Source organism: Sinohyriopsis cumingii, chromosome 1, assembly GCF_028554795.1.
Source record: "Sinohyriopsis cumingii isolate HCF-2022 chromosome 1, ASM2855479v2, whole genome shotgun sequence".
Taxonomy (NCBI): Eukaryota; Metazoa; Mollusca; class Bivalvia; order Unionida; family Unionidae; genus Sinohyriopsis; species Sinohyriopsis cumingii.
The window spans coordinates 111,061,455-111,087,910 of NC_142961.1; the positions used below are offsets into that span (position 1 = coordinate 111,061,455).

Genomic DNA, 26,456 nt, shown 5'->3' on the forward strand with positions numbered 1-26,456 from the left:
TGGCATATTGTCATCTTGGAATGTACAAGTATAAAACAAAGTAAACGCTTACACAGAATGAGACACTTTGGCATCTAAAGGGTTGAATTTAGTGAATAATAAATACTTGTGCATATTTTTTCAGATGACCAATTTAAAACTGAAAAGGTTTAACAAAGCAGTGTATTGTCTACATGTTAAATTCCATTTTTTTAAGACTATGTACAACAAACAATTTTTTTTCTCATTCAAATAAGTGTATTATAATAATATTTTTAAAAATATTAATTTTATATTTCTTTATTTTCCTTAATAGTAAAATTATAAAGAATAAAAAGTGATATTTATTATTATTATTATTATTATTATTATTATTATTATTATCGTGCTAACAACGTTAAAGACATTATTTCCAAGTTATAATGGAGGTGAGGAGTATCGGAACTTTTAACATACATGTTATATCATAGGGACCATTTCTAATCATTACAAATGCATTACCGTTTTATTATTACATGTCAAGTTATTGTAGTAATAATAATAATAATAATAATAATCCAAACCGTATTTTTTCTACAAATAGCGGACATTTACAGTTGTAAGTGGTGTGTTAGCCTTTCTGATTAATATAACATTTCCGCTGTTATACATGAAGGACAGCGGAGATCTGATTTTAATCAGATCGGTGCGTTAGCTGGTCAGCAAGTTTTACCGGTCAAATGACGGTCATGCCTTCCAAGAGGTCAGCGTTTTAACACGGCCATTGTGAACGTGCTCAACTTAGCTCTAATTCCCCTTGGATTTCGACTTGAAAGGACGTGCTTTGACTGTGTCAGTCCAAGATATTCAAGGTAAGGGTCATTGCCTGGACAATATAGTAACACGACGTACTTGCATGCTACTCCCCTGCACGTACAATATATAAAAATATGTGACTGCTATTACTATCACTCATTAACAAAACACTTCCTGTATACAACATTTGTGGACTTTTTTAAAATGTGACATCGAAGCCATTGGTAAGTTATCATCATGATAAATGTGACATCGAAGTATTTTATGCACATATAAACATTTGTGTTGTCTTTTAAGGTATGGTTAAAAAATGCGATTCTATAATACTCACAAGTTTAAGTTGGACTATTTGTGGTTTCAGCTATCGCTTTTGAAAAGCTCTGTCTTTGTTAAATTCTCTTCCTACCCCTACCACCTTCTCTCCCAGCTAAGGACCTAACTCGATAACCCGGACAAACAAAATGTCTGTGGCATCATAGCGGCATGGTATAAAATCAGAACCTTATAATAATTAAATTCATATATGTGAAATCAGATAACTGAAATGATACAGGGAAGGGAAACGGCAGCGTGCATGAAAGGCGGTTGTCGGCCCAGGTAACTGGTCATTCCGTACCCAAGTAGTTTTGTACCCAAATGAGTCGTTTCGTACCCAAAGCAATGGTCGTTTCGTACCCAATGCTATAGTTTTCATTTCATCAGAACAAACTATTTCTATGTTGCTTTTGTCCCCTTTGTGATAGATAGATAGAGAGATAGAGACAAACAAAATTACAATGGTAATTGCACGAACGATCAATGCTAAAATGAATCTACATGTTAGTGAAGCAACGGCTATATATAAATGGATAATAATAATAATAATACGATAAATAATAGGAACATAATTAAGGGATAATATTATATGAATACTACATAACCTTGTAAACTTTAAAGGGAAGCATAATTGAAATGTTAAGTTGTCAAATGTTAAAATCCCCGGATATTTAGTATGTTAAAGCTTTCAAGTTTAATTCAATTTCATACGTGCTTCGTTATTTATTTGTTTTTGTTTTCCTTTGAAATAGTTATACGAGGTCTGTTTTTCAGCAGTCTTTTGATTCGGAGAAATCTTAATAAACTCCGTGTCAAGAATTATTTGACATTAATACTGTAATAAATATGGAATATGCGCATTTGGTTATAGCGCCCCGTTTTAAGGAATTCGGCGCAATGGAAATATTCATAGCCCGAAATAATTAGCCAATTATTATGAGCAAACGTCACGGAGTGAAGTGTTTGTGAGTTTCCATGATTCCATGGTTCACTAGTAGTGAATTCCGGCCAAAACCGAACGAATGTCCCTGTCGTAAAATAGTCCATATTAAAATCTGGTGGTGTAACTGCAAGGGCAATATTTACGGTAGGAAACCGGTAAATTACACAAAGGAATAAATAAGAGGGGACTTGGCAGATACCGCTTATGTCGCCATGTGGACAAATGTGGTGCAGTTATATTGGCGAAATGTGCCTGGAAAGCATACATTGACTGGCCTAAGGTGGCGGAGTTAAAATAGTTCCCGGTGTTAGGGGATACTCGTATATTTTCTAAGGCGTGAACGGTTGGCGGTACGGAAACATGATGAAGATAAAACATGCAGATGTGCGGTTGATAGATATTTGGCAATTTGTTTTATCTGTGGTCTTACATTAATCAGAGTAAAATTTAGGTATAGAATGAACACGTCGGGCTTTCTAATTTACAACTGAAGTTGTATGGAAGTCTTTGGAAAGTTGGGGTAAACTTATGACTTCTAGCGAGAATAGCGCCAGGGTTTGACAACCGCTCGGTCAAGTAAATACCCCTGTGCGTGTAACAATACTCTATTTACCTCACTTGTTTACTGAGGTTTTACTTTATCTTCGGAAATTTAAATATGTTTTACTCAGGCACTTATAATTTAGTATAACGATCAGAAGGCAAACTTAAGAGTTATATACAATGAATTAAAATTTATCATTAAGCTAAAAATAATCAATTCGACAATACATTCAATAGTTCTCATGGACGCGTACATTGTTACTAATTGTCCCTGCTCTTACTCTCTTTTGCCGGTTACAATTGACATATGTTCCACTCCTAAAACATATATGTCGTATTAACTGGGGTGCTGTATTACAAACGGTTCACTACTGGCAGAATTAAAGCATGCATACATATCTTTGATTATTTAAATAATTAAATCAGTTTTAAAACACAGCAGTAAATATTTGTAAAATGCAGTGCCAAGTTAAATTCTCTCGATCGATCGATCGATCGATTATTTATGTGCTAATGCGGCCGGCAGTGTACCCAAAAATGGATTGGCGGTCAGTATAGTATACCACGTTCAACACCTTTAAAATCACGCGATAACAATTAAATTAACACCAGTGATGTTCCTTGGAGAAGAGAAACTTAATCAAGCAACACTATTTTATCTGCGTTCAGCCCCGTTTAAAAAAAGATTGCAGAATTTCCAGTTGCTTTAATAGGATTAACATTTGCACCGATGTGTACAGCCAAAATTTTCTGCAGATTCTTGCATGCTTTAAGAAAAAAGAATGGACTCATTACGTTAATTAAACCTGGCCAACGTTTTCTTTTTCTTTTTAATGGCAATGTGAATTTTTGTTAATTCTTTATAGTGCATAGATGCTATTGTACAGTGAAAACAATACAATTACTGTAATTATTTGTGTTTGGTTAATTTTTTTGTCCGGATATGCTTTGCTCATGAAATTTTTAAAGTAGGAAAAAGATTAGGCATAGAGAGGGAGCGGTAAATATGACAATGTTGTATATTTGACCTTGTAAATTAATGGGACCAGCACCTCGGGTACGAAACGACTAGCACCTTGGGTACGAAACGACCAATTTCCACTGGGTACGGAATGACCATGAGCCGTCGGACCACAGGGGTTTGATACAAAGAAAATTATGAGTTTCTGTCAATGAATTGAGGGCTGGGGAGATCTAATCTGTAACCATAACAGGGGATCATTAGGTGGCAGGGTACAGTTACGTAAATTGCCCCCTGTCAAATTTCTTATCTTAAGGCTATGGTGTGACTTTTAAAGCTATTATTGTTTACTAATTAAAGTTATGGATATATTTTGAGCTAGGTGTTTCAGGCTTGTGTTGTTCTTGACATTGATGTCAGGCATGTACACCTTCCATAGTTACTCTGCAGTATGTTAATAGTGAAATACCAATAGTCGGCTAGGAAGAATACCTAGCCTCCCATAGCAGTAAACACATGGGTTTGAGGCAAGTAGAATATCTCAAAAACGGCTTGGATGACAACTATTTTCAATTGCATCAGCCTGTTTAGTACCCACTGTTTTGCACAATGGTCATCTGGGAAAAGGGATTGTGTTTGCACTGTGAGCATCATGGTGTCAAAACTGACCTTCGAACATGAACATTGCAGGTATAAATTTGGGGTTGGGGTGCATACATTTCTTCTGCTATGAACTGACTTCTCTGGTCAAGTGGATAATATTCGTATGCTTTGTTTTAATATAGGTATCTAAAAATATGGATCTTTTTAACCTCGCTTTTGTATCTGATTTTTTATACTAGCTTGCTGATTGTGGCATAAAATTAGTACATCAGAACTGGCCCCTTACAATGAAAATTAGGAGTATCCCTCAACGAACTGACCTAGATCGCTTCGTCTACCAAATCACGTGATATGACGACCTGTTAACCTTACGACAAACATTTGGCAAAGAAATATGTTTCAGTGTAAGTGATATGTTTGTTAAAAGTGATTTTTATTATTATTAAAATATGTAAAATTACAAAGTTACATGAAGTATATTGCAGTAGACAATATGTATATTTGTAGTTCAAGCTCGTATAGTAATAACCTAGGAAAGCTAGTAGCCTAAGTGTTTTATTTCAGTAAATAATCAAATCAATTTTAAAGTTACTTGAGAACTTGTTCATGTAAAAAGAAATTCGCTCCAAAAGATGCGAATGTATTTAGTATATAATCTTATCCTTATTAATTTTATCAGGCTTATATTTCTGCTGTCTTAGAAGTCAATGAATTACGAATTAATTACAAAATCGTAAATAATTACTGTTTAGAAGTATACTGTTGTACATACTAATTTTGAAGTTCTACCATGTTCATCAGATGGAATTTTGATCAATGATGCCTTATGGGAAGATAATTATCTGAAACCGTTGTTTTTGTATTTCTTTGCTTCAGCCCAATGAGAAAGTAAAGAGTCTCTAAAGCGTCTGAAAGATCGAGACAATAAATCATTATTTTTGGGACAAGCCAACATTATTGTGCAACATATACAAGAAAAAAATAATATACTTCAAAGCCCGAAAGTTATGGGGTTTTCCACCTATATTCCAGAAACCGTTTATTTTTGCATTTACTTAAAATTTTTAATTTCTTCTTTTTTTTCACTTCAAGCTATTGATGGGACATGCTCTTCTTCATACTTTTTATGCAAACAAACACGCTGTATTTGTCATCAATTGTGTCTATATTCTGCTAATCGTACACGTGACCACAAGTCTTTATCTATGGAAGTTTCGTCTATGTTTCGGGAACGGAATACATCTAATTACTCCATTTAAACGATCTGGATATCAATTATCAGAAATACAGGGCTCCCATTGTGTTCTTTTCACCGTTATCGATCGAGAAATAAAAAAATATCATTTCAAAATTTTTAAATACTTATCATAATCAATTCATTATTACCACAAGCAACTTGTCAGAGCAAATGGCCGACGTAAGCAATGCATGGAGGTGTGTCTAACTTACGCTCGCTGATTGACAAGTAGCGATAGGTCAATTGAGGGATGGGGGGTCTAACCTGTAATCTGTTATATTTTAACAGGTTAGCACCCACCACCCACCTCCGTTCTCAATTTATGGACGGTTACTCCTAATTTTCTTTGTAACGAGCCCCTGTTGTTCGGACCGTTGTGCCAAACGAGAAATGCATGCGGGTGATAGCCAGGGAATATTTGTGTGTACCGTACGAGTCCCGCTGTAAAAAATTTCTAGAGCCTCTAAGATGGAAAAAAAGGCAAGTCCGATTTTAAAAGCTCGAAATGCGGATCTGTGGTTTGTGCCACTGTCAATTTTTTCTTGCAAACGATCAATTAGTTTACTTTAAATAAAAGTTCTTCTGTACGTGATTGATGTATATAATTACCCACCGGCAACATGAATGTTTACTATGGAAATTATTTCCTTTTCACCAATAATTTATGTCATGATCTTTAATGATTTAAAATATTTTAACACCGAATAGCAGCAATATTATAGACTGCTTACAGAATTCTATAAAGCCTTTCAGGCATTAGTGTTTTTTCACAATTTAAAAAGAAATGATTATGGATCATTCGCACAATTATTTATTTCAAATTCCCAATAATTTAAATTAAAATGTTGCATATATTCCTTTTGAAGTCGATAAATAATATTGGGCTTTCATGAAAGAACTTCGTAGTTCTAATATACGTACTATGTGGAAATATTTTCCCAAATTTAATCTTTTAAAAAAAAATTTCGTATTAACTTAAACAGATACTTTATAAAATATATGTCTCCCGTCAAATTGCTTTGGATTTTTTTTTTAAAGAAAACTATTTTTGTAAATTGTAATAAAATTCGGCATTTGTAGATCTGCCCACGTTATGACGATCGCCTGTATCAAAAGCTATAAACTTTGTGTGAATAATGCAAAGCACGTGACCAAATTTGTTGATCACACTGGTGCAGCATAAGCGGTGGTAATGCATCCCAAGTTAAATATGTTGAGCAGTTCCTATGCAATTGCTGGACAAATAAGCTTAAGCTAAGTTAATTAGCGGTTATCAACTTGTAAATCGCCACACACACACACACCATGCTTTTTTCATCCGGAATGAATTGAGATCAGTTCAAAATATATGTAACTATTCAGACAGTTGGTAGCCGCTCATTCTATTGATACAGAGTGCGTGTTTAAAAAACTGACACATCCACAGTACAATCACACGAATTAATTACTAACTTTTAAGCTGTAGCTTTTACAGATTTTTCTATATAAGAAAAAGGACCAATCCCTTTCCGACCATTGACCTGAAGTATGGGTGGCTGTCCTTACGTATATCAATTCAATACAGAGTTCTCTAACTGAGCATGCCAAATATATGGGCTGCCACTTTACCATACATTAAATTCAATACATACCTCTGTTTAATTAAAGAGTTCTGAATGTCAGTCAGACCTCTCTAATTCAGTTAGGGACCGAAATATGTTGTCTCAGTTTTAGACCTTGAATAAGAGAGCTCTGTAATTGAATTTGAGACCTCTATGATTCAGCATATATCTACGTGTTAAGGTCTCAATTCGACAATAATAATTTCTCCCGTATGGGTTCTGAAACCTGGAAACAATAGTTAGAAACCTCTTCAGATGAATAGGAACAGAACTATTATTAGAGAGGTCTCTAACTGATTTAAAGACCTCTACGAATCATTTATGTTTTTGTTGAACTAATGCGAAATTAATTTAAAGATGTATCAAATTCTAATAGAAAACTCTGCAATTGAATTAAAACGATCTCTTATTCATTTGTTGAGGTCTCCAATTCAATTAGAGAAGTCAATTATAACCGTCCGTAATTATGAAGTGATGTCTCAAATTAAATTAGAGAACTCTATAATTAAATTGTAGAAAGCTTTAATTCAATTAGAAATTTTATGGGGATAGCTTATTTCCTTAATACAAGTTTTAGCAATGCTGTTTTCCATGACCAGAAAGAGAGAGAGGTTCAGACTTTCTTACAAGAGGTGTCACTCATGACGGAGTAGATACGGTTACATCTTGGGGAATATGGCAAGCGTAGGTCCGTCGGAATCAACTGTAAGAAAAGACAGACCGAGTCTCCTGATTCCTCAACGAACGACTAATTTTATTGAAATATTCCACATAAAATTGCATTCCATTATCAATCTACGTAAACTTAAATTACGGATATAAGGGATACATATAAAACTACGACATTCCTCCACTCACCAACATCATACATTTGGAAAATTTTTGCTTTTTAGAATATAATACATATTATTCAATATCGAATAAATTCACGATAGCTAAAGAATCTGAAATTCAATATTTCAGACTAATACCTCAATCATTTAAAAGAAATAAATCCTACTGAATTTAATCTAAAATGTCAACATATTAAACTCTATTATTTAAAGAGTATTTTATTTCTGAATTAACTATTACTGAGTATGAAGTTGATAGCGAACGTCATTATTTTAAAACTATAATCAATAATATAATTACAAGTAAATATAAGTTCTTCAAACAGTTAAACTTTCAAATACATTATATTAAAGAATAGTAAAGAAATATTAACATAATTCAATGATGCAAATGTACCGATATTAGATTGACTCTAACTTTAACAGTTTAACACTAAAAATCCCTATACTATACAAAAAAAAATTCGTTCGCAGACGGTATCTTATCTATAACAATACAAGCCTCTTTGTGATTCCGACGAACGGACTAATTCGTCAAACAAATCTCCTCACTTTTTATATACAGTTTCTCAGGACGCATCCAAATATGGTCATACGTCTAGTTCTTGAGTTGCGCCAGAATCTCAGAGTGAGGCTTCATAGTTTCTTACAGATTACCGTCTGGGTCTATGTATGTCATTAGACAGGCACTTTTGTCGCATCAGCTTATTTACCAACTTAAAGGGAATTTTTGGGATTCGTTAGTGCAGTGACCTACACAACTTTCCGAGGATAGTTTTTCTACTGACTTTACGATACAAGGGAAATGTTAGTGCAAGAGAGTTTTGTCTTTTTGCTCAAAAGGGTGCAATCTTTATTAAATAGTATATACTTGTAATATCGAAATAAATGAATTTAATCTCAATATATTTTAACAGAAAATTACTTTCAGTATAATGTAATGAATAATTACATGTAATACAATTTAGAGAAAATTTTTGTCTTATTACTTTTACTTAAAACAAAACGTGTCCTAATAGAAACCGTTCGAAATAGAGAGTTCTGTGTTGAATCGAATATATGTAAAAACGACCGCATATAAATTATTCACCTTGTACAGCTCTACACATGAATAAGAGACTTCTATATATCAATTAAAGGCCTCTATGCTAGAATTAGCGACCTGATTAATGTCGGTGTATAACATCCACATCATTGGCTAAATGGGAAGACTTAATGAACATGTCAGTCAGGGGCACCAGCATAATTATTTGGGACTGGGGTGGGGCAAAGATGTAGTGGTCAGCTATTAAGTTTTACGGATGTAGGACAAACATGTTTAAATGTGAAATCAAGTGCCTCCTCTCCCTTATCCCTATGTGCAGGCACCCATGATGTCTGGTAACTCTAAGATGACGTCATAAAAGTTTTTTTTAGTCATCTTTGGCTACAGAATTAACATATATACAGTAGAAATCTGAACATCTAGCCAGATATAGTAAAGCAAATTGATGCAGATGAATAAAAAAAGAAGTCCAACTCAGGAAACAAATACTGTGCTTGATTTACTAAGTCGAGCAGTGAAAGCGAAGTTCATCCTAGAATTGATACAGGTCTTCAACTTACTCGCTGGTCACTCCAAACAATTTCTAACTATTTACTAAGTAGACAAACCAGTGGTTGCTGCTCTGGCCAGTGAACTGTCAGACGTGTTCTGTCTCTGGAGGAAGTCAAGTATTTTGTTTTTGTTTTTTGTCTGTTTTTGTTTCTACTTGGGTGGTGGGGGGTAAAGCATAGCGTGCTTGCAGCTGTACAACATCTGAAAAACTTGCGAGGTTAGATGATGAAAATAAAGGCAAGTATATAGTCTACAATAATATGGAAATGGAGATGTTAACTCTAATTGCACTGAAAGAAACACAAGGTGTCAGTGATAAACAATTAAGTTTCAAATGGAATGCAGGCAATTTCTTATGAATTTGACAAAGAAACTAATTGACAAATTAATCCACCCTTCCCCGCCATATGTATTGGTATGAAACTTATCAGTATTATATCCCAGACAAATGGTTTCAGTTCGGACGAGTGTAGATTTAGATTTAAAAACGTAGTGTGCAATATATCAGCAGGATAGGAGACCAGTCTGATTTGGTCTTTGACCCCGTGCAAGCAGCATGTGGACAATAGGATCTGCAGAGTTTACAAAGTTCTCACCAAACACGCTAAAAACGAATTCTTTTCAGAGTGCACGTATAAAGAAAAAAATATGCAAAACTTGTTTGCATTTGCTTGTGTACTCTCATGGACAGGATAGTTTGGAAATAGGAATTTTGGTCAGAATTGAAAGTTGAAAATATGCAACATATATCTTTGGCTACACAGAATTGATTTGTGCCATTGCTGAGAACTTCGGTGTGTGTGTGTGTCTAAATGTACCCACTTTAAAGGTGGTTGTTGTTGTTGTTGTTGTAGGGTTTAACGCCATTTTTCAGCACACGATAGGCTATACATGGCGGCCAGTATTAATGGTGGAGGAAGAACCCGGGAAATCCCCAGAAAGAACCACCGACCCACGAGAAGCTACTGGCAAGCTTTCTCACATACCCACATTAGCCGAATCCGAGACTCGAACCCACGCATACAGAGGTGAGATGGCAGTGATCTGTAACGGAGAGCGCTTTAGACCACTCGGCCACTCGCCCCCCCCCCCCACTTTAAAGGAATAGTTACATCCGTAACAACTGCAAGAAATGCGTCTAAGAAATATGCATTGTGAAGTAAAAATAAAACCATACTTGAGAGTATCGTGACTCTAAAGTCAAACAAGTGCTTTATTTAAACAATCTACCACTTGACTTACCCTATATCTGAAAAAATATCGAGTACTGGAGCAATTGATTAATGGTTGATATCAAGACCTAGAAGGGAACGCTGCTTTATGTGAATAAACACACGGGCTAATTTAATATGATTTTGTTTATTTATTTTCATATTTTTTAATGCAGCAAATTCGCACACAGAATTGGAATTTGGGCTTGTGATTTTTTGAAGTCACTTGTATGGTCGTCCGCAGGAATTTGTTACGGGAGGGGTGCAAAATCAAAGATATATATATATATATCGCACCAGTGAGTTTTGTTTTCAAAAGGGGGGAGCATATATTCATAACTTTATCGAGCATACATTTAAATGGCTGCCTCGCATCTGGAAGTTACCCCCAACTTAACTCCTTTTTTGGCTAACATTATTTGGGGGTTCGGGTGAGTTTAAATTAATTTTAAAATGTATTTTTGCCCATTAGATGCAGTTTACTATTGTGACACCATTTTCATTTAGGACAATGGAGACCTTATTATAATTCTTTTGACGAAACCTCTATATCATAATGATCATCCATTCTGAGCGAGTAGCCACAACGAGATTTTAAAGGTCGTGGCAGCTACATTGTAAGGTTAGACTATACCGATAGCCACAGAACCATTAGCAATTGTTGCACATTTTTCTTTGGCCAACCATTTTTAACTCTCGCCTCTTGGCAACCTTTCTGCAACGTGAAGATTTATTTTGTTGAAAGTTCGATTCCCATTACGTGGCAAACGAGTTGTGCTTCTGTGGTTTCATTCATTTGCAAAAGTTCTTAGAATTTTTTTCAGCTGATCTTTTTATTAAGCAATATCATTATTTGTATCTGCCTTCTGTTTATCAAGCAAATCAATGCTTATTTTATTAATTGATTTAATTTTTGGAATAACTACTTCCGGTGCAGGTGCACTACCCCTTACATATCTTCTAGTAATGTTAATAATTTAGGATGTAGTTTCGAAGCATGAATATATTAGTCACGTGTCTTTTATTTCCTCGTCAGATTGTTAAATTGTGTCAATTTCCTGTATTTCTGTTTTCTCATTTCTTGTCATCGGTTGTCTGGTTATAACTTTCAGCCAAAGACTCTTCAATAGCGTACGATTGACTTTTACGGTTCGATATCAAACGCTCTCTTTTTCCTCAGCTGAATTCTCTCAAACCGTACCTTCCACTCAATTCTTAATCCGCATCGACAGCTGATAAAAATGTGTATCGTTTTCCATTTTTGAGAAATTCAGATTTTGTGTTCATCTATATTCATCTCTTCTGGTCTTAGACTAGAAGATCCAATTAGATGGTCTGTTGTCTGTCGGCCATTAGCACAAGTTTGTCATCATTAAAATATTAATGATCATTCGTGTCCTTGGCAGTCTATTTTTGTGCGTATAAAAACATACTCGTATGTCTTCACTTTTAATGCGCTAGTCTTTATAACAAGCGCGCTAAAAGTTGTAAATAGCCTGCTATTTCTCTATTTTAGCTCGCTAAAAATGAAAACTTACTCGTATGTTTTTTATTTGTTAATACACGCTAGTTTTTTTAGCACGCCAGGTTTGCTCTGAATGCCTGTCTGACGCTCATTTTGATGGAACTAGCGTGCAAGTTCGTAATTTTCCACCATCAAATCGAAAAAGCTGTTGGAGAATTCTGAAAACAATAAGGGGCGCTGTACAGATACTAAGAACTTCTGAGAGAGTGGCATGTGTAAGGTGAAGTTGTTTGCATTTTGTAGCATGCACAATGGAGAGAATGTTGGCATACCTCTGTTACTTTCACGTACTATGGCATCAATTTAATTGGATACTGTACTTAGGGAAACTGTGCATGATCTAAGCACAAAACTGATCAAAATCGTTGCTTCCATGTGCTCACAAAAAAATCATAGTCTGAATTAGTCTAAAATCCACTATCTTCAGCAGACTATCTGTACGTTATTAGTGATTTGCTTTTAACATTTTAGCCTATGTAAGGCTGCTTCATTTCATCAGATGCAGGACTCATTTTAGCCACGAGACGGGAGGTATCTTGTTGAAATAAATATCTTTACTTCTTAATTTTCTTTTTTTCTTTCTTATTTATTCAGTTTATATTAAACCTGGTAGGGTAATATAGTTTTGTAGCACATGATCCCACAGGGCTAAACTGTTTTAGAAAATAAATGAAAATTGCATTGTACGTTTAAATTGTCTTTATTTTAATTTGTCTTGATATTCAGCCTTTTTCATCATTTACTGAAAGGGTGATTGACCGGCATGCCATCTATTTGTGTCCATCAGACTCGTATTTAACGCCATTTTCAGACTCAAAATCACTCACTGGTATCTCCATTGATACCTTTCCTAGTTCCAATGATCTAATATACTTCAAAACTTATTGTCATCATAAGTATCATCAGCCAGTATTTGCCAAGCGAAATCGTCGTCTGAAGACGGACCATGCTGAGAATCAGACATTCTTGGTTTTCTAGGTAGTCCGTACTTTTTAAACAAGCATTAGTAAAATTTCCTTGATACAATTTCAAACTACGACATAATGTTTTTTCCAGGACCCAATGTGCCAATCAAATTTCGTTTAACAACCATGTCAAACGTAGTTTAGCTGTCATACTCGACCAGATATAAATCAACATAGAAACTTTGCATAAAAGTGGTTATTAAATGAAAAGTAAAGTACTTTATCATGCATGTGGAATACATTTGTAACATCTCTTGTATGCTGAACATGCTTGTAATGGTGCAATTTTTTAAATAGAATAATCTCTGTACACAGTGTAATATATCCATTGTATAGATTTTGTAATACGCTTTGTTGATGTATTGGCTAGGATCGCCATAGCTGGGCAACATATAATAATGAATCTGTTCTGCTTGGGGCATGAAATTAATTTTAATGAGGGCTCGCTTGATTAAAGGTTCGAGCCAGACAAGAGTGCAGTGTTACCACTATGTCATAGCGGTAAACTGTCGAGATTGATATAAACCAGAGAAGATTTTAGGAAGTTGTGGTCCATTTGAAACAGATGTCATGAAATTAGTTGTTAATAAAGGTGGACTAGAATTTTGTTTTTATAACTTCTATGGGACTGACAAGAATTTTAGCAGGTAAAGTAGTATTCCTGACCAGACGGAATTCGGAGGTTTAATACTTTTTTGAATAGTTCCCTTCACAGAATTAAGCAGTCCGAGATTTTCTGCATAAGGGAAAGTCTTGACTCCGGGAAATAAATGATTTCTTGTTAGATTGTCTTAAAGGATGCGTGTCGGAAAGTGAAGTACACGAAAAGGGGAGAGATCCGACTTCAAAAGGCGGTGCGAATCTCAGAAAAAGCACGAGGTTAGTCTCGGTTACATACGATGGTTCACTGATGTAAGCTTGTAATTAGTGTTGAATTTATTCATTTTAAATTCATACTTTAACTTTCCCAGAGTTCAGAAATAATAAGTGCATGTTTATGATTCATTGTTATAAGAATGTCATCTAATATTTCGTTATATGAATGAGTTCAGGTTTAGAGGCTTGGAATGTAATAAAAATCGTGAATTATAAGATTTCGTGTCGTCCGACGTAAGCTGAATGAATATGTAAATTATCTGTTTTATGTGAGTTGTATCATTTATGCTGAGGATTGATTTTCCTATCTCTGGAAATGCATGGTAGAGAATCGCTAATCAGCCAAGTAACGTAGCTAGGACAAGCAGCGAAATCCATTAGTTCGTGTGTAAGTAAATTGTGAATTCTTTCCAACAGCAGCAGAGGGGTTGAACAGACAACTTGCTTTAAAATCCATTTATGATAGTAAAACCTCATACGAAAAAAACAATATATAAAAAATATGACCAATAACGTCAAACCAAAGCCTTTAACTGACCGAGAGTTGCTCTAATTGGGTTAGTTTATTTTGTTACTTCGTCGTTCGTGTTTTTCAAAATTTGGTTTACCCACCTTGTCACTTATTTATGGTCGCACCCTCTCTGCTGCTGTATTATACGAGTAATTAAATTATTATTATATCAGCAATAGAATCTTACACTAGTAGATTAGTTCGAGAAAGATTAGAAGTTAGAAGATATCTTCCTGTTCGTGATGCTCTCAATAAAAACTGCAGGAACGACAAGAAGCACAAGCCGAATATGCAGAAGGTACAGAACAATTATTTAAACCTGTTACAAAGGTTACTGAAAGAGTAGCAGAAGCTACTGACGGTCTTCTTCCGGCAGCAAAACAAACTGCTGGGCAAACTGAAAAGGTAGCAAGAAGAACCAAACAGACAAAAATGATTGTAAGATATCTTCCAGCTGGAATAGCTGCTGCTCAACCACACACTGTCGCTCAGCCTAAAGAATTAATAAAAATAAAAAAAAGAAAGAAAGGCAAGAAAAATTAAATTGTTTAACAGATTTACCCAAATGATTATTGAAGAAATAGAGATATCTAAAAGTAGACAATTTAGCTGCTTTTGCCGCTGCGAGTTATAGTAAAAGAGATAGATATTTAAAACCTGAATATGCTCGTAGATCAATGTCAAAAGACACTTGGTACAAGTGAATATATCGAATAAATCAAGCAGGTGATCAAGTCAGAGATAAAGATGATATTAATTATATTGCATACAGAGATACAATTTAAAGTTAAGATGAAAACAACAAGTCACCCTTTGTGGAAGATATCATCAGCTATTTTCTTTTTACTGCTTCGACAATCTTGTGGGAGCCATCACTATGCAGTTTGATCAACCTGGTTATACGATGGTTAGCTCCATTGAGTCAGTGTTTCTTGCAAAAAATGGAGAGGCAAATGACGCAAACATATGCGTGGTGCTTGTATTTTTCCATGAAATAAACAGGAATGAATTGAAAGAGGAATCTATTCATTTAATAATCAATTCTTCTCTCCATTCAATCCAAGAAGTGATGGACTTTTTCGGCAACTTTTCTTCGGCAGAGAAAGATATGTACCAGGAAGGTATCAAACTTATACATCACATCCTTATTAATCCTTCCACCAATGCGTTCAGTGAACATTCCTTCAGTGTCCTGAGACGCATGAAATCCTGGATACGAACAACAATCACGCCAACCGATTCTTAATCACTGCATGATCATGTATATTCACATGGAACATATCGCCAGTTACATGTGAATTGCGTGTTAAAAGAATTCACTAGCGATGTTCCGCAAAGGTCTACTTACTTTTCTATTAATTAAGTTTCATTTATTGGATTTGTTTTCTTTTGTTTATAGAAGAGGTTCAATGTAGCACATTTAATTCTGAAGGAAGCAGCAACATAAGCGTGAACACTCCGATGAAAACAGCTTTGAATATAGAAAAAGCTAGTTTACATTGAGATTCTTAAGGAGAAAAAACATTTGCAGAATTGAAAAGTGTGAAAGCAATTTATGATTTTGTATTCTCTGGTGGCCTCACCAACGTTTAAGAAATTCCCACAGCCGTATCTAGTATATCCAAAGTGCTACCTCCATGCCACCTGTTATTTACCTCTTTGAATTATAACGATACTGCAAGTTAACAACTAAATCTACCTAAATCTACCTCAATGATAATAACTTAGCTGATTATAAAATGCATGTAGTACAACAGGTTTGAAATTTGGGGCAATGCACAAAATATATTTTCCTACAATTAGTTTTTCATATTTACCACGAAAGGAGCAATTACTTTTAAAGATAACTCAGGAAGATCCATATTTTGTCAATCAATGAGAAATGAACAGTGTTTATATGTATGGTTTCTGAAGAGAAAAAACATATAAAGACAGATTTTTATTACAATTTCTGTTTTTATGTTGCTATTCTTTTTTTTATCTTAAACTCTAATGTGCGCAACAAATAAGAACAACAAAAAGTATCTCCCCCACCCGCAAACGATGCTCCCCCCATTCAAATGGAGAAAAATATAAACTAGAGCAAAATCACCCAGCATAATTTATTTACTTTTAAACACACCGCTTCGGTGGCCTAGTGGTTAGTGCGTCCGCCCCAGATGCGAGAGGTCGTGGGTTTAAACCCCGGCCGAGTCATACCAAAGACTTTTGAAAATGGTAGTAACAGCTGCCTCGCTAGGCGCTCAACATTAAGAGGACAGTGTTAGGTCTGGTCGACCTGGTGTCAGAATAATGTGACTGGATGGGACATCATGCTACATGTGTGCGGCATGATGCCCCAGTGCTAGACGTCACTTTAAATTGCCACACTGCAGACATCGTAGCGATATGACTGGAAAATTGTTAAAGCTACGTTAAAAATCCAAATCACACACATACTTATAAACATGATAAAGGTATGATGTCTTTACTAAATTTTATAAATGGAATATATGATTGGTAAACTGTAATCAAAATATGTAATAAATACTAAACCATAATCTGCCTCGACTAGTAGTTTATGAATTTAATTACCATATACATGTAGTAATAGCATGCTTAAACTCTACAAATCACAAATAAAATTGCTGAGTTAATATTAAACAGGTTGCATGAGAAAGATACTTAATCAGAGTACACCAATTAAATAAATATAAACATTTAGGATGTGCTCACTAGTAATCAGTTGGGTGATTTCAAGGACTATATTTTTTAAAAAGAAATTGTTTTTTTGATTTAAAGTATAAACATCATAATTTTCAACACGACTATAATAACATGCAGCGATTGAAACCAGTCATCATTTACCAGTATACATAAATATAAAATTAAAAACGGCGTCCAGATCAATACCTCCTATTTATGTTTAATATCAAATCTTCATCATTTCTCTCCGATCTGCTAATTCTGCAACGATAGTCTATTGTGTCCTGAATTATTTGTAAAACCCTTATCTGTCATCACTTCCCGCCATGTCTTTAAATTAAAGAGCCCCCATGCCATGCAGTCTGTCTGGATATAGAATGGTCTGACTCAATTCATTGGATAATCGAAAGCTAAAACGTCCGCGCTAGTTTACATTCTATGCGCGCTAGTTTACATTCTATCCGCGCTAGTTTATATTCTATGCGCGCTAGTTTACATTCTAAACGTGCTAGTTTATATTCTATGCGTGCTAGTTTACATTCTACATTCTATGCGTGCTAGTTTACATTCTATGCGTGCTAGTTTATTCTAAGCGTGCTAGTTTGCATTCTATGCGTGCTAGTTTGCATTATATGCGTGCTAGTTTATTCTAAACGTGCTAGTTTGCATTCTATGCGTGCTAGTTTATATTCTAAACGTGCTAGTTGATATTATATGCGTGCTAGTTTACATTCTAAACGTGCTAGTTTACATTCTATGCGTGCTAGTTTACATTCTATGCGTGCTAGTTTGCATTCTATGCGTGCTAGTTTATTCTAAACGTGCTAGTTTGCATCCTAAACGTGCTAGTTTGCATTCTATGCCTACTAGTTTACATTCTATGCGTGCTTGTTTACATGCTATGCCTGCTAGTTTGCATTCTATTCTCTCTAGTTTCATCAAACTAAGAGTCTCACAGACAGCGCTAAAATTTTTTATAAAAAAACCGTTTGAAAAACTAGCGCTTATGAAAATATAACCATACGCCTAATTTTTTATTTTTTGCGCGCTAAAATGAAGAAACAGCACGCTATTTACAACTTTTACAGCGCTAGTTACAAAGACTAGCTTGTTAAAAGCGTAGATATACGCCTGTTTTTAAACGCGCTAAAATAAGACTGCCAATGACACTAATGGCCGTTTATATCAAAATACTACGAAAAGTGCAAGGAAACATTATATAAACATTTTCATCCCATGGTCTAGTTGGTTCCATCTGAAAACGGTTCAGCTCGGACTTCCAATATTTCCGCTACTACCGCAATCTTGATATAACTACTTCTCTTGAATGGATAGTCGTATTAACATGGGATTTTCAATCAAAGGCATATTATGATATCTTGTTAGTCCTATATGACAACGCGACCGATCTAATGTCAAATATGTCCGCCGTAGCGGCCATCTTGAAAGTCTTGTTATCGCTACTCGTCCTGGATGGAAAGTCATACAGACATTGGATTTTCAACTGAAGACTTCTTTAATGTCTAGCTGGTCCCATATGAAAATTGTGCCACTCTGATATCCATTATATCACATCTTGAAAATGTTGCCATCACCACTCCTCCTGAATAGGTGGCCATGTCGACATGGGATTTTAAATAAAACAATATATCTTATGATGTCTTGTTGGTCCTAAATGAAAATGGACTGATCTGATGTCCGACATGGTAGCCATCTTGAAATATTGTTATCGATACTCCTCATGAATGGAAAGTCATATTAACATGGGGTTTTCACCAGAAGACTTCTTATGATGCATAGTTAGTTGGTCCACGTTCTCGTGAGAGTGCCACTGGACGCGTCCATCCGATTCGTACACAAACGCCTTTGGACGCCTTTACACCGTCCGTTTCAACGTCTACGTTTAAACATCAGCCGTTTTGCGTTAGTTTCATAGCGCCTGCGTTAGGACCCCCTCCCCATTAGAAACTACATTCTTTAGGGTCCCCTTCCCTCATTAGAAACTACATGCATTGAGATAAAGGATTATGTAACATAAGGTGGTTGCTATTTAAGATATAGTGGTAATCTGCTATTTAAAGCAACTGGGTTGGATTTTTCATTCTCAAAAACGAAGGTCGCGGATTTCGTTCAACGCTTTCTTGAGTTTGCATGATTAGAATCATGACTATGAAGGCTTTGATAAGTCGTATATAGGCTACGATATCGATAATAAACACCGAATAAAAAAGTAAAAAAATTTGGATGATTTAGTGATGCAGATGTAGACAAAAATCTGGTAGATTTAGAGACTGGGAAGGTCTGCAAGTTAGGTCACACAGCTGTCTAACTTGATGGTGAATGAATCCACTCAAGATTTTAAATTTAAAGCATATTAAAAAAAAATAGGTGAATAATAATTGCACGACTATAAAGGTAAGATGCTCGTAAACCTATCTACAGATATCAAATAAAAACAAAAATGGTAAAATGGTTAAAATGTATGTTGAATGTAACATGTACTACATTGCAATACATTGCGTAGACAGACCTATTCGCACTGAGGCATTCAGGTAACACATTATAGTCATTGCTCATTCCACTGAGTAGCTTGGGCACATGTATATGGACAAACTACAGAACTACGAGGTAAAGGGTTGACATATCCAGAAAGCCTTTAAGTTAAGTCAATAGTAAGAAATGTCAGAATATTGTGAGAGGAAAAAACCCTACTTTTTTTTACCAATTATACTTTGCTTAAAAGAATGCATGTCAGTCCTCCGTTCACCATGGATGCATGACTGTAATGAAGCTGTTGCAAAGGAATCCAGATCAGATTATTCTGAACCGTACCATTTCCAAAGTCAAGGTCGCACGTCATACGCTGCGGCATGGTCCCTTACTATTTAAGTTCTATAAGTTTTTGTTGCGGGGGGTGTGTTAAATGATAAACTGTGTAGTCTTTATCTGCAAATCTATATTGTTTGTAGCGGTTGCTACTGGTGGTGCGGTATTACGAGGTTGTACCTTCTTACAAGGTGTCCGCTTTATTTGGCTATCGATATCTACAGGGTGATCGCCCTCGATGATGTTGCCCGGATGGAGTAAATATTAAAATAAAGTGTGAAACTATTGATGGAATAAATAGAGATCTGAGCAAATATATAGAACAGAATGACACAAGCCCCCGTACATGGTAGAACAAAAAAAATAATCAATTACATAAACAACTGTGATAATACATTACATTAGGAAGATACGCTGCTTTTTGAAATAAATATTTCACCGAATTTCAAACACATATTTATATAAAGAGCTGATCTGTTTTAAATGATAAAATTAGTTCATCATATAATAGAGTGAACGATCGAAGTCATTGCCTTGTACAACTTCATAACCTACTTATTCCAGTCCACTCCAACTTCACTATGGTGGTTCCTCTGGGTCCTTTTCGCGTTTTCCCTTTTCCACCCCACCCCACCCACTGTCTCGCCTCTTTTCGGCCCTCAAACTGTGTGGGTAGATGGATACGTAGATACTTAGATAAGTAGGTACGTGGATACGTCAGTAGATACGTCCATGTAACTATTTCCCCATTCAAAATAAACAGAGAAACAACCTAAATCTTCTGTCAGTTGTCCCACTAGGAATAGATCATTAGTCCCCTCTCGTTATGTCAGATATCGTTTTGTCGGAATTCAAACAGACCAAAGGCTAACTGATCATGCTAAACATGGCAGACCATAAACAGACCTAGTCTCACAAGAATAATGTACTTCCTAATGGCTATTTCATCACTGATTCCCATTACACCACACGAAACATAAGTTTCGTTCTCGTCTCAATTACACAAATGATTGAAATTTATTACATGCCTTAACTACGTTATTTTCAGCAAATACACACGTTCAAGTCATTATCATATGATGAATCATCTGAGATGGGTGCAATCACACGGATTCTCGTATCTCATATCAACAAAAGTAATGCATAAAATTCTTAGATTCCTATAGCAATCAAGGCGACAAATTCAAACAATTCGTCAAACGTTTATAAAGAAGATCATTGTACGAATTCAGATAGATGGACTCAGTTACATTCATATCGAGAATATTGATCTACGGATTTAAACAAAGAAATTAATGCAAATATAAACAATTACATAAAAGCAAATAATTATATTGGTATCAACGAACTACATGAAACAGACGCAAATACCTTGTGCTTTCACGCATTGTTCGCTTCTACCGCCAAAATTGTATCCGTTGATTTTCCAGACATCCGGTCCCTTTGATCAATGTTGTACGAGAGAATTTCTTCCAAATTCACTCTGTCTCCTATATTTTCACTCTTGCAGGAAAGATGCCGACTGACTAGATTTATTTTGATGAGGGCAATTTAATCCCAAGAATTTTCATGTGGGAACCACGCCCCTTATTTAGCGTAACCAATCAGGATTAAATGTATTTACCGCCTTTTATAACAAGCCGCCAAAATTGTGGTCAGCATGATTAATATAATTCGAAACAACGTATCTGGAAAAACTCAGCTTCTGACAGTTCAGATATAAAATCGAAGTTAACCTTCCCTTTTCTTGTCGTCTAACGGTTAAGTGAATGAAGGCTTAATTAAGAAGCACTTCCTCTCCCGACACAGACATTATAAATCATTACAGTATAGCGATTTAACAAGCACCTGTTCCCATAAACCTAATTGTTATATGGCCCAAATTAATGTGCTCGTTATAGATCGACAGAAATGTACATCCTTACACTGTTTTGGTGCATTGTCGTGAACCCGGTTCTATGTAAATAGCAAATGGAGACTTTCGCAGCATAGGGCATGCAACCCTTTTTTGGAAGTGTCACACTGAGTGATCTTTCGACAAGATGTAGGCTGATGTTTAGAGCCACGTTTGAAAATTTGTACTTGCCCCAAGACGCACCTGTGTTTTTATAACAGTGTTTCTATTCCCAGTGTTGTTAAGTTCTCTGGTGAAATGCGGAAGGAATTGTAACATATTATTGTCTTTCTGCGAGACATTAATCTGAAACATTATTGCAGAAATTGCATGATAATATTAGTAACGGGAACTAGTTCAATTGATTCAAACGGCAAACAATTAACCATTACAAAGTCCATTCACTTGCACGAACATATGCACGCAGGCGGACGCACAGAAGCTGCAGTTGTGTATTGCACTACAAGGAAAAAGCTGCATCGGATTAGTGAAAGACACGTTTTGGTTGGCAAATCCGGCACTGTAGCTCTTGGTAAAAAATAAAAGTATTGCTTTATCGAGAAGCAGTGTGTGTGTGTGTGTGTGTGTGTGTGTGTGTGTGTGTGTGTGTGAGTGATTTGGATTTTTAACGTAGCTTTTACAATTTTTCAGTCATATCACTACGATGTCTGCAGTTGACAGTGTTGTCTAGCACTGGGGCCTCGTGCCGCAGACATGTAGCATGATGTCCCATCCAGTCACATTATCCTGATACCAGGCTGGCCAGTCCTAACACTAACCTCTTAATGCTGAGCGTCAGGTGAGGCGGCTGTAAGTACCATTTTTGTAAATCTTTAGTATGACTCGGCCGGGGATCGAACCCACGACTTACCACATCCATCGAGAAGCAGAAGAGGCATATACATTGATGAGCATGAAAATGAAAGACTCGAAATGAATGGTTTGGAATTATTCCTGAAATTGTAGAAAAGAGCGTTAGATAAAGAAAAGACCAATACAAACATCATTGTAGTTGCAAGATAAAACGAATCTTTTACTATAATGACATTAGTTGGTTTTTTTTTTCTTTCTTTCTTCAGACAATGTCTTTGCCTGCCATCAAGATACTTGTCTGTGGAGGAGGCAATGGCGCCCATACCTTGGCGGGAACCGCGGCGGCAATTCCGAATGTGGAGGTTCGAGTTATTACTCTTTTCGCAGACGAAGCAGAGAGATGGTCCAAAATATTGGAATCAAATGATTTGGTGGTATCTATCACATATAATAATGGCACAACCGCCCAGATTGTATCTAAACCAAAATTCGTCACGAAAGATCCAGCAATTGCAGTTCCTGGCACCGATATCATTTTCTTCACAGTTCCTGCCTTCGCTCATCAGCAGTATTTTGATGCCATTTTACCCTTTGTCGAACCGAATATGATCATTGCCGGACTTCCTGGGCAGGCTGGGTTTGAATTTCAGGCTATAAGTACACTGAAAAACGTTGTTGATAAATGTGCCATCATTAGTTGCGAGTCTCTGCCGTGGGCATGTCGCATGTTAGAGTTCGGCAAGAAAGTACAAATCCAAGGTTTCAAAGAAAGTCTCACCACGTCTCTGATCTTGGGTCACGGGCAGTACAAGTTACCTCCGTTGGAGCTCATTCAAAAAATACTCGGAGAGCGTCCCAAAATTTTTCAAGCCAAGAACTACCTAGCTGTCAATCTTATGGCTAAATCCATCGTTCATCCACCTATTATGTATGGGAAATGGTGTTTGGAGTGGGATGGGGAACCACTTAAGTTAGGCGCACCATTATTTTATCAAGGGGTGGATGATGTCCAGGCAGACTTATTGTCAAAGGTCAGTGATGAAATAGTATGCACCGCAAATAAAATCCAACAACTTCGACCAGAGTTTGACATGTCTGAAATCATCCATATTTTCGATTGGTACACCATCAATTACCGAGATCAAATAAGTGATGCCAGTAATCTCAAGATGGCTATGAGAACAAACAAAGCTTACAACGGCCTCCTTCATCCAGTGAGGAAAGAGAATGGCGATTTGGTCCCAGACTTCAGTTATCGTTACATAACTGAGGACGTTCCGTTCGGACTGGTAGTTATGAAAGGCATCGCTGAAATTGTCGGTGCTGAAACCCCAACAATGGACACAATCATCAAATGGGCCCAGGAGATATTGGGAAAGGAGTTTCTTGTTGGATCACAACTGAAGGGAAAAGACTTAAAATGCACAAGATCACCCCAGGCGTTTGGGTTCAAAACACTGGAGGAACTACTGAACGTTTGATCTTTTCACTATCATATTGCATTTCTGTAATACAATAAATTACGTCTTGAATGCAGTCATACAACATATAAATATAGAATGTTTACATTTAGATTTTAAGGTATTGTCACGTGCATTTGATTTGCATTTGATTTACCCACATTATTGAAAATGTTTGAGGATGTATGTTTCAATATATATGTATCAGAACCATGTATGCACCAAACCAATCACTCAGAAGTAAATCAGCAAATTAATTTTCATTGATTTTTGAAAGGAATTAAAACATGATCTCAACGCATCCAACTTTTGTCTTCCCTGCTCTTTCCTTTTTTACATTTCAGACATAAAAGGAAATTATTGTTATTGCTACTCTTTATGAACGAATGGTCATATCAACATGGGGTTTACACCAAAAGGCTGTATATGACGTCTGGTGCCGATTTGATTACAAATTGGCTACCACAGAGGTCACCTTGAAAATAGTATCGCTACTCTTCCTGAAAGAAAAATAACATTGCAATGACGCTTTAAAGAAGACTTTTTCTTTTATCTAGTTGGATCTAAATGAAAAGGTTACCGCTTGCACATGCACTATTGCTGCCACTGCGATCGTCTTAAAAATCTTATTATGGGTAGTCCCACTGAATGCATGGTCGTATCAGTCAGTGATTTTGCTAAATATCTTCTTATGATATTTGGTCCTAAATGAAAATGGTGCTGCTTGAAAACCCAATATGGCCGTCACAATGGTCATCTTGAAAATCTTGTTATCACTATTGCAGAGTGGATGGTCATATCCGCATGGGGTTTTCAGTGAAGATTTCTTATGTCTAAAGAGCCAGCAGAGTCTGGATCCCTTTGTGGGACTTCTGTTTATATAAAGTCTTGTTATGATGTCTACTTAGTCGTATATGAAAATTGTACCGCTTTGGCATCCAGTGTGGCAGCCACCGTGGCCATCTTCAAAAATCTTGTCACTTCTCTTTAAGGAATTGCCGTATCAGTGTAGGGATTTCACTGAAATTTGTTTTTACGATTTCTGCTTGGTTCTATATCAAAACGGTGCCAATCTGACCTCCAGAATGGCTCTAACAATAACCATATTGAAAATAGTCTTATCGATATTTTTCCTAGATAACTGATCATATGGACATTGTACCTTTATATGATATCTAGTTGGTCCTCAATCGAAATGGTGCCAATCTCATATACAGCATCAGCCATCTTGAAGATCTTGTTATCGTTTTTCCTACAAGACTTGTTGGGTGTGGGTGGTTATTGTTATCTGGAGGATGGTCCATGTTATCGACTTGATAGAGTGGATATAAAACTATAAATTAATGAATGGAATTAATGGGTATCTGAGCAAAGATGTAGAATAGAACAACACAAGCCCCCGTATATAAAACATAACAATCATTAAGATGAAAAAAATAAAATCGTACAAGATACTTGAAAGATCATCTTCTACCAAACAAATAATCACCCAAAATTTATTTTTAAAAAAATGCAATTAGCCGTTCCGTTTGCACATGTATGAAACATATCACCATAAAATCGAGTGAGCGCTCGAACTTGACTGTTCAGCATGACAGCATAACCTGCTGATTTGGTTGCGGTACGATCCAAATTCAACAGCGGTAGTAGGTTAGGGTAACATATTCTTCTGGCTTCCCTTGTGCTACTGCCTACAATGAATTATCTCTTGCCTCCAGCCTATTACGGATCATTGACCATACTATCGTATTTTTCTACATACCAGTTGGAGCTATTTCCCTTTCAAATGGATAAATACGAAACATATAGGGACTTTCCTGTGAACCTAATGCTTATACGCCGATACGTAACTTAAAAGAATTCACATCATAGCTGCTAACAACTCATCGGCATAACATCATACAGACCACAATAATATAAATTCCTACCATACATGTTTCGTATAACATAAAACGAATAAATTAAAGCAATTATCTCAAGAACCGTATCAGAAAATATAAGAAATTCTTATAATACAAGAGTCATTTAGCATTCAAGACAAATATTTTCAAACAATTATCATAAGACTGATATGAAAGAAAAATTGTATAAATGTAAGATACATAAATTCACTTGTCTTCAGGTTTGTATCAAAGAAAAATTATATAAAAATTAGATGCGGTACCTTGTTCTCTTTACCCCATTTTAAAGAATCAAGACTTCCAATACATGACCCTTGGACAATCGTTACAAGGAAGTATGCCCTGACCCCGGAGCCTAAAACCTTCGCCTCACGTAAAACTT

The 26,456-nt window shown here is 35.9% G+C and overlaps 1 protein-coding gene across 3 annotated transcripts; it reads left to right on the top strand.

The window, feature by feature from the left end:
• The first annotated feature begins 711 nt into the window (after positions 1 to 711).
• On the top strand, positions 712 to 24,474 carry LOC149807603 (opine dehydrogenase-like). 3 transcript variants are annotated; one of them, XM_089943165.1, is made up of 2 exons: positions 712 to 830; positions 22,980 to 24,474. In XM_089943165.1, the coding sequence occupies exon 2, from the start codon at positions 22,983 to 22,985 to the stop codon at positions 24,192 to 24,194; it is 1,212 nt and encodes a 403-aa protein (XP_089799291.1). In that variant the 5' UTR covers positions 712 to 830; positions 22,980 to 22,982; the 3' UTR covers positions 24,195 to 24,474. The 3 variants fall into 3 exon arrangements, with proteins under 3 accessions (XP_089799291.1, XP_089799378.1, XP_089799459.1); XM_089943252.1 differs by lacking the exon at positions 712 to 830 and adding an exon at positions 938 to 998; XM_089943333.1 differs by lacking the exon at positions 712 to 830 and adding an exon at positions 22,583 to 22,710.
• Positions 24,475 to 26,456: the final 1,982 nt, after the last annotated feature.

Bases quoted from the DNA above. Each gene is read 5' to 3' on its own strand.
- LOC149807603 (XM_089943165.1), top strand. From the start codon at position 22,983: ATGTCTTTGCCTGCCATCAAGATACTTGTCTGTGGAGGAGGCAATGGC.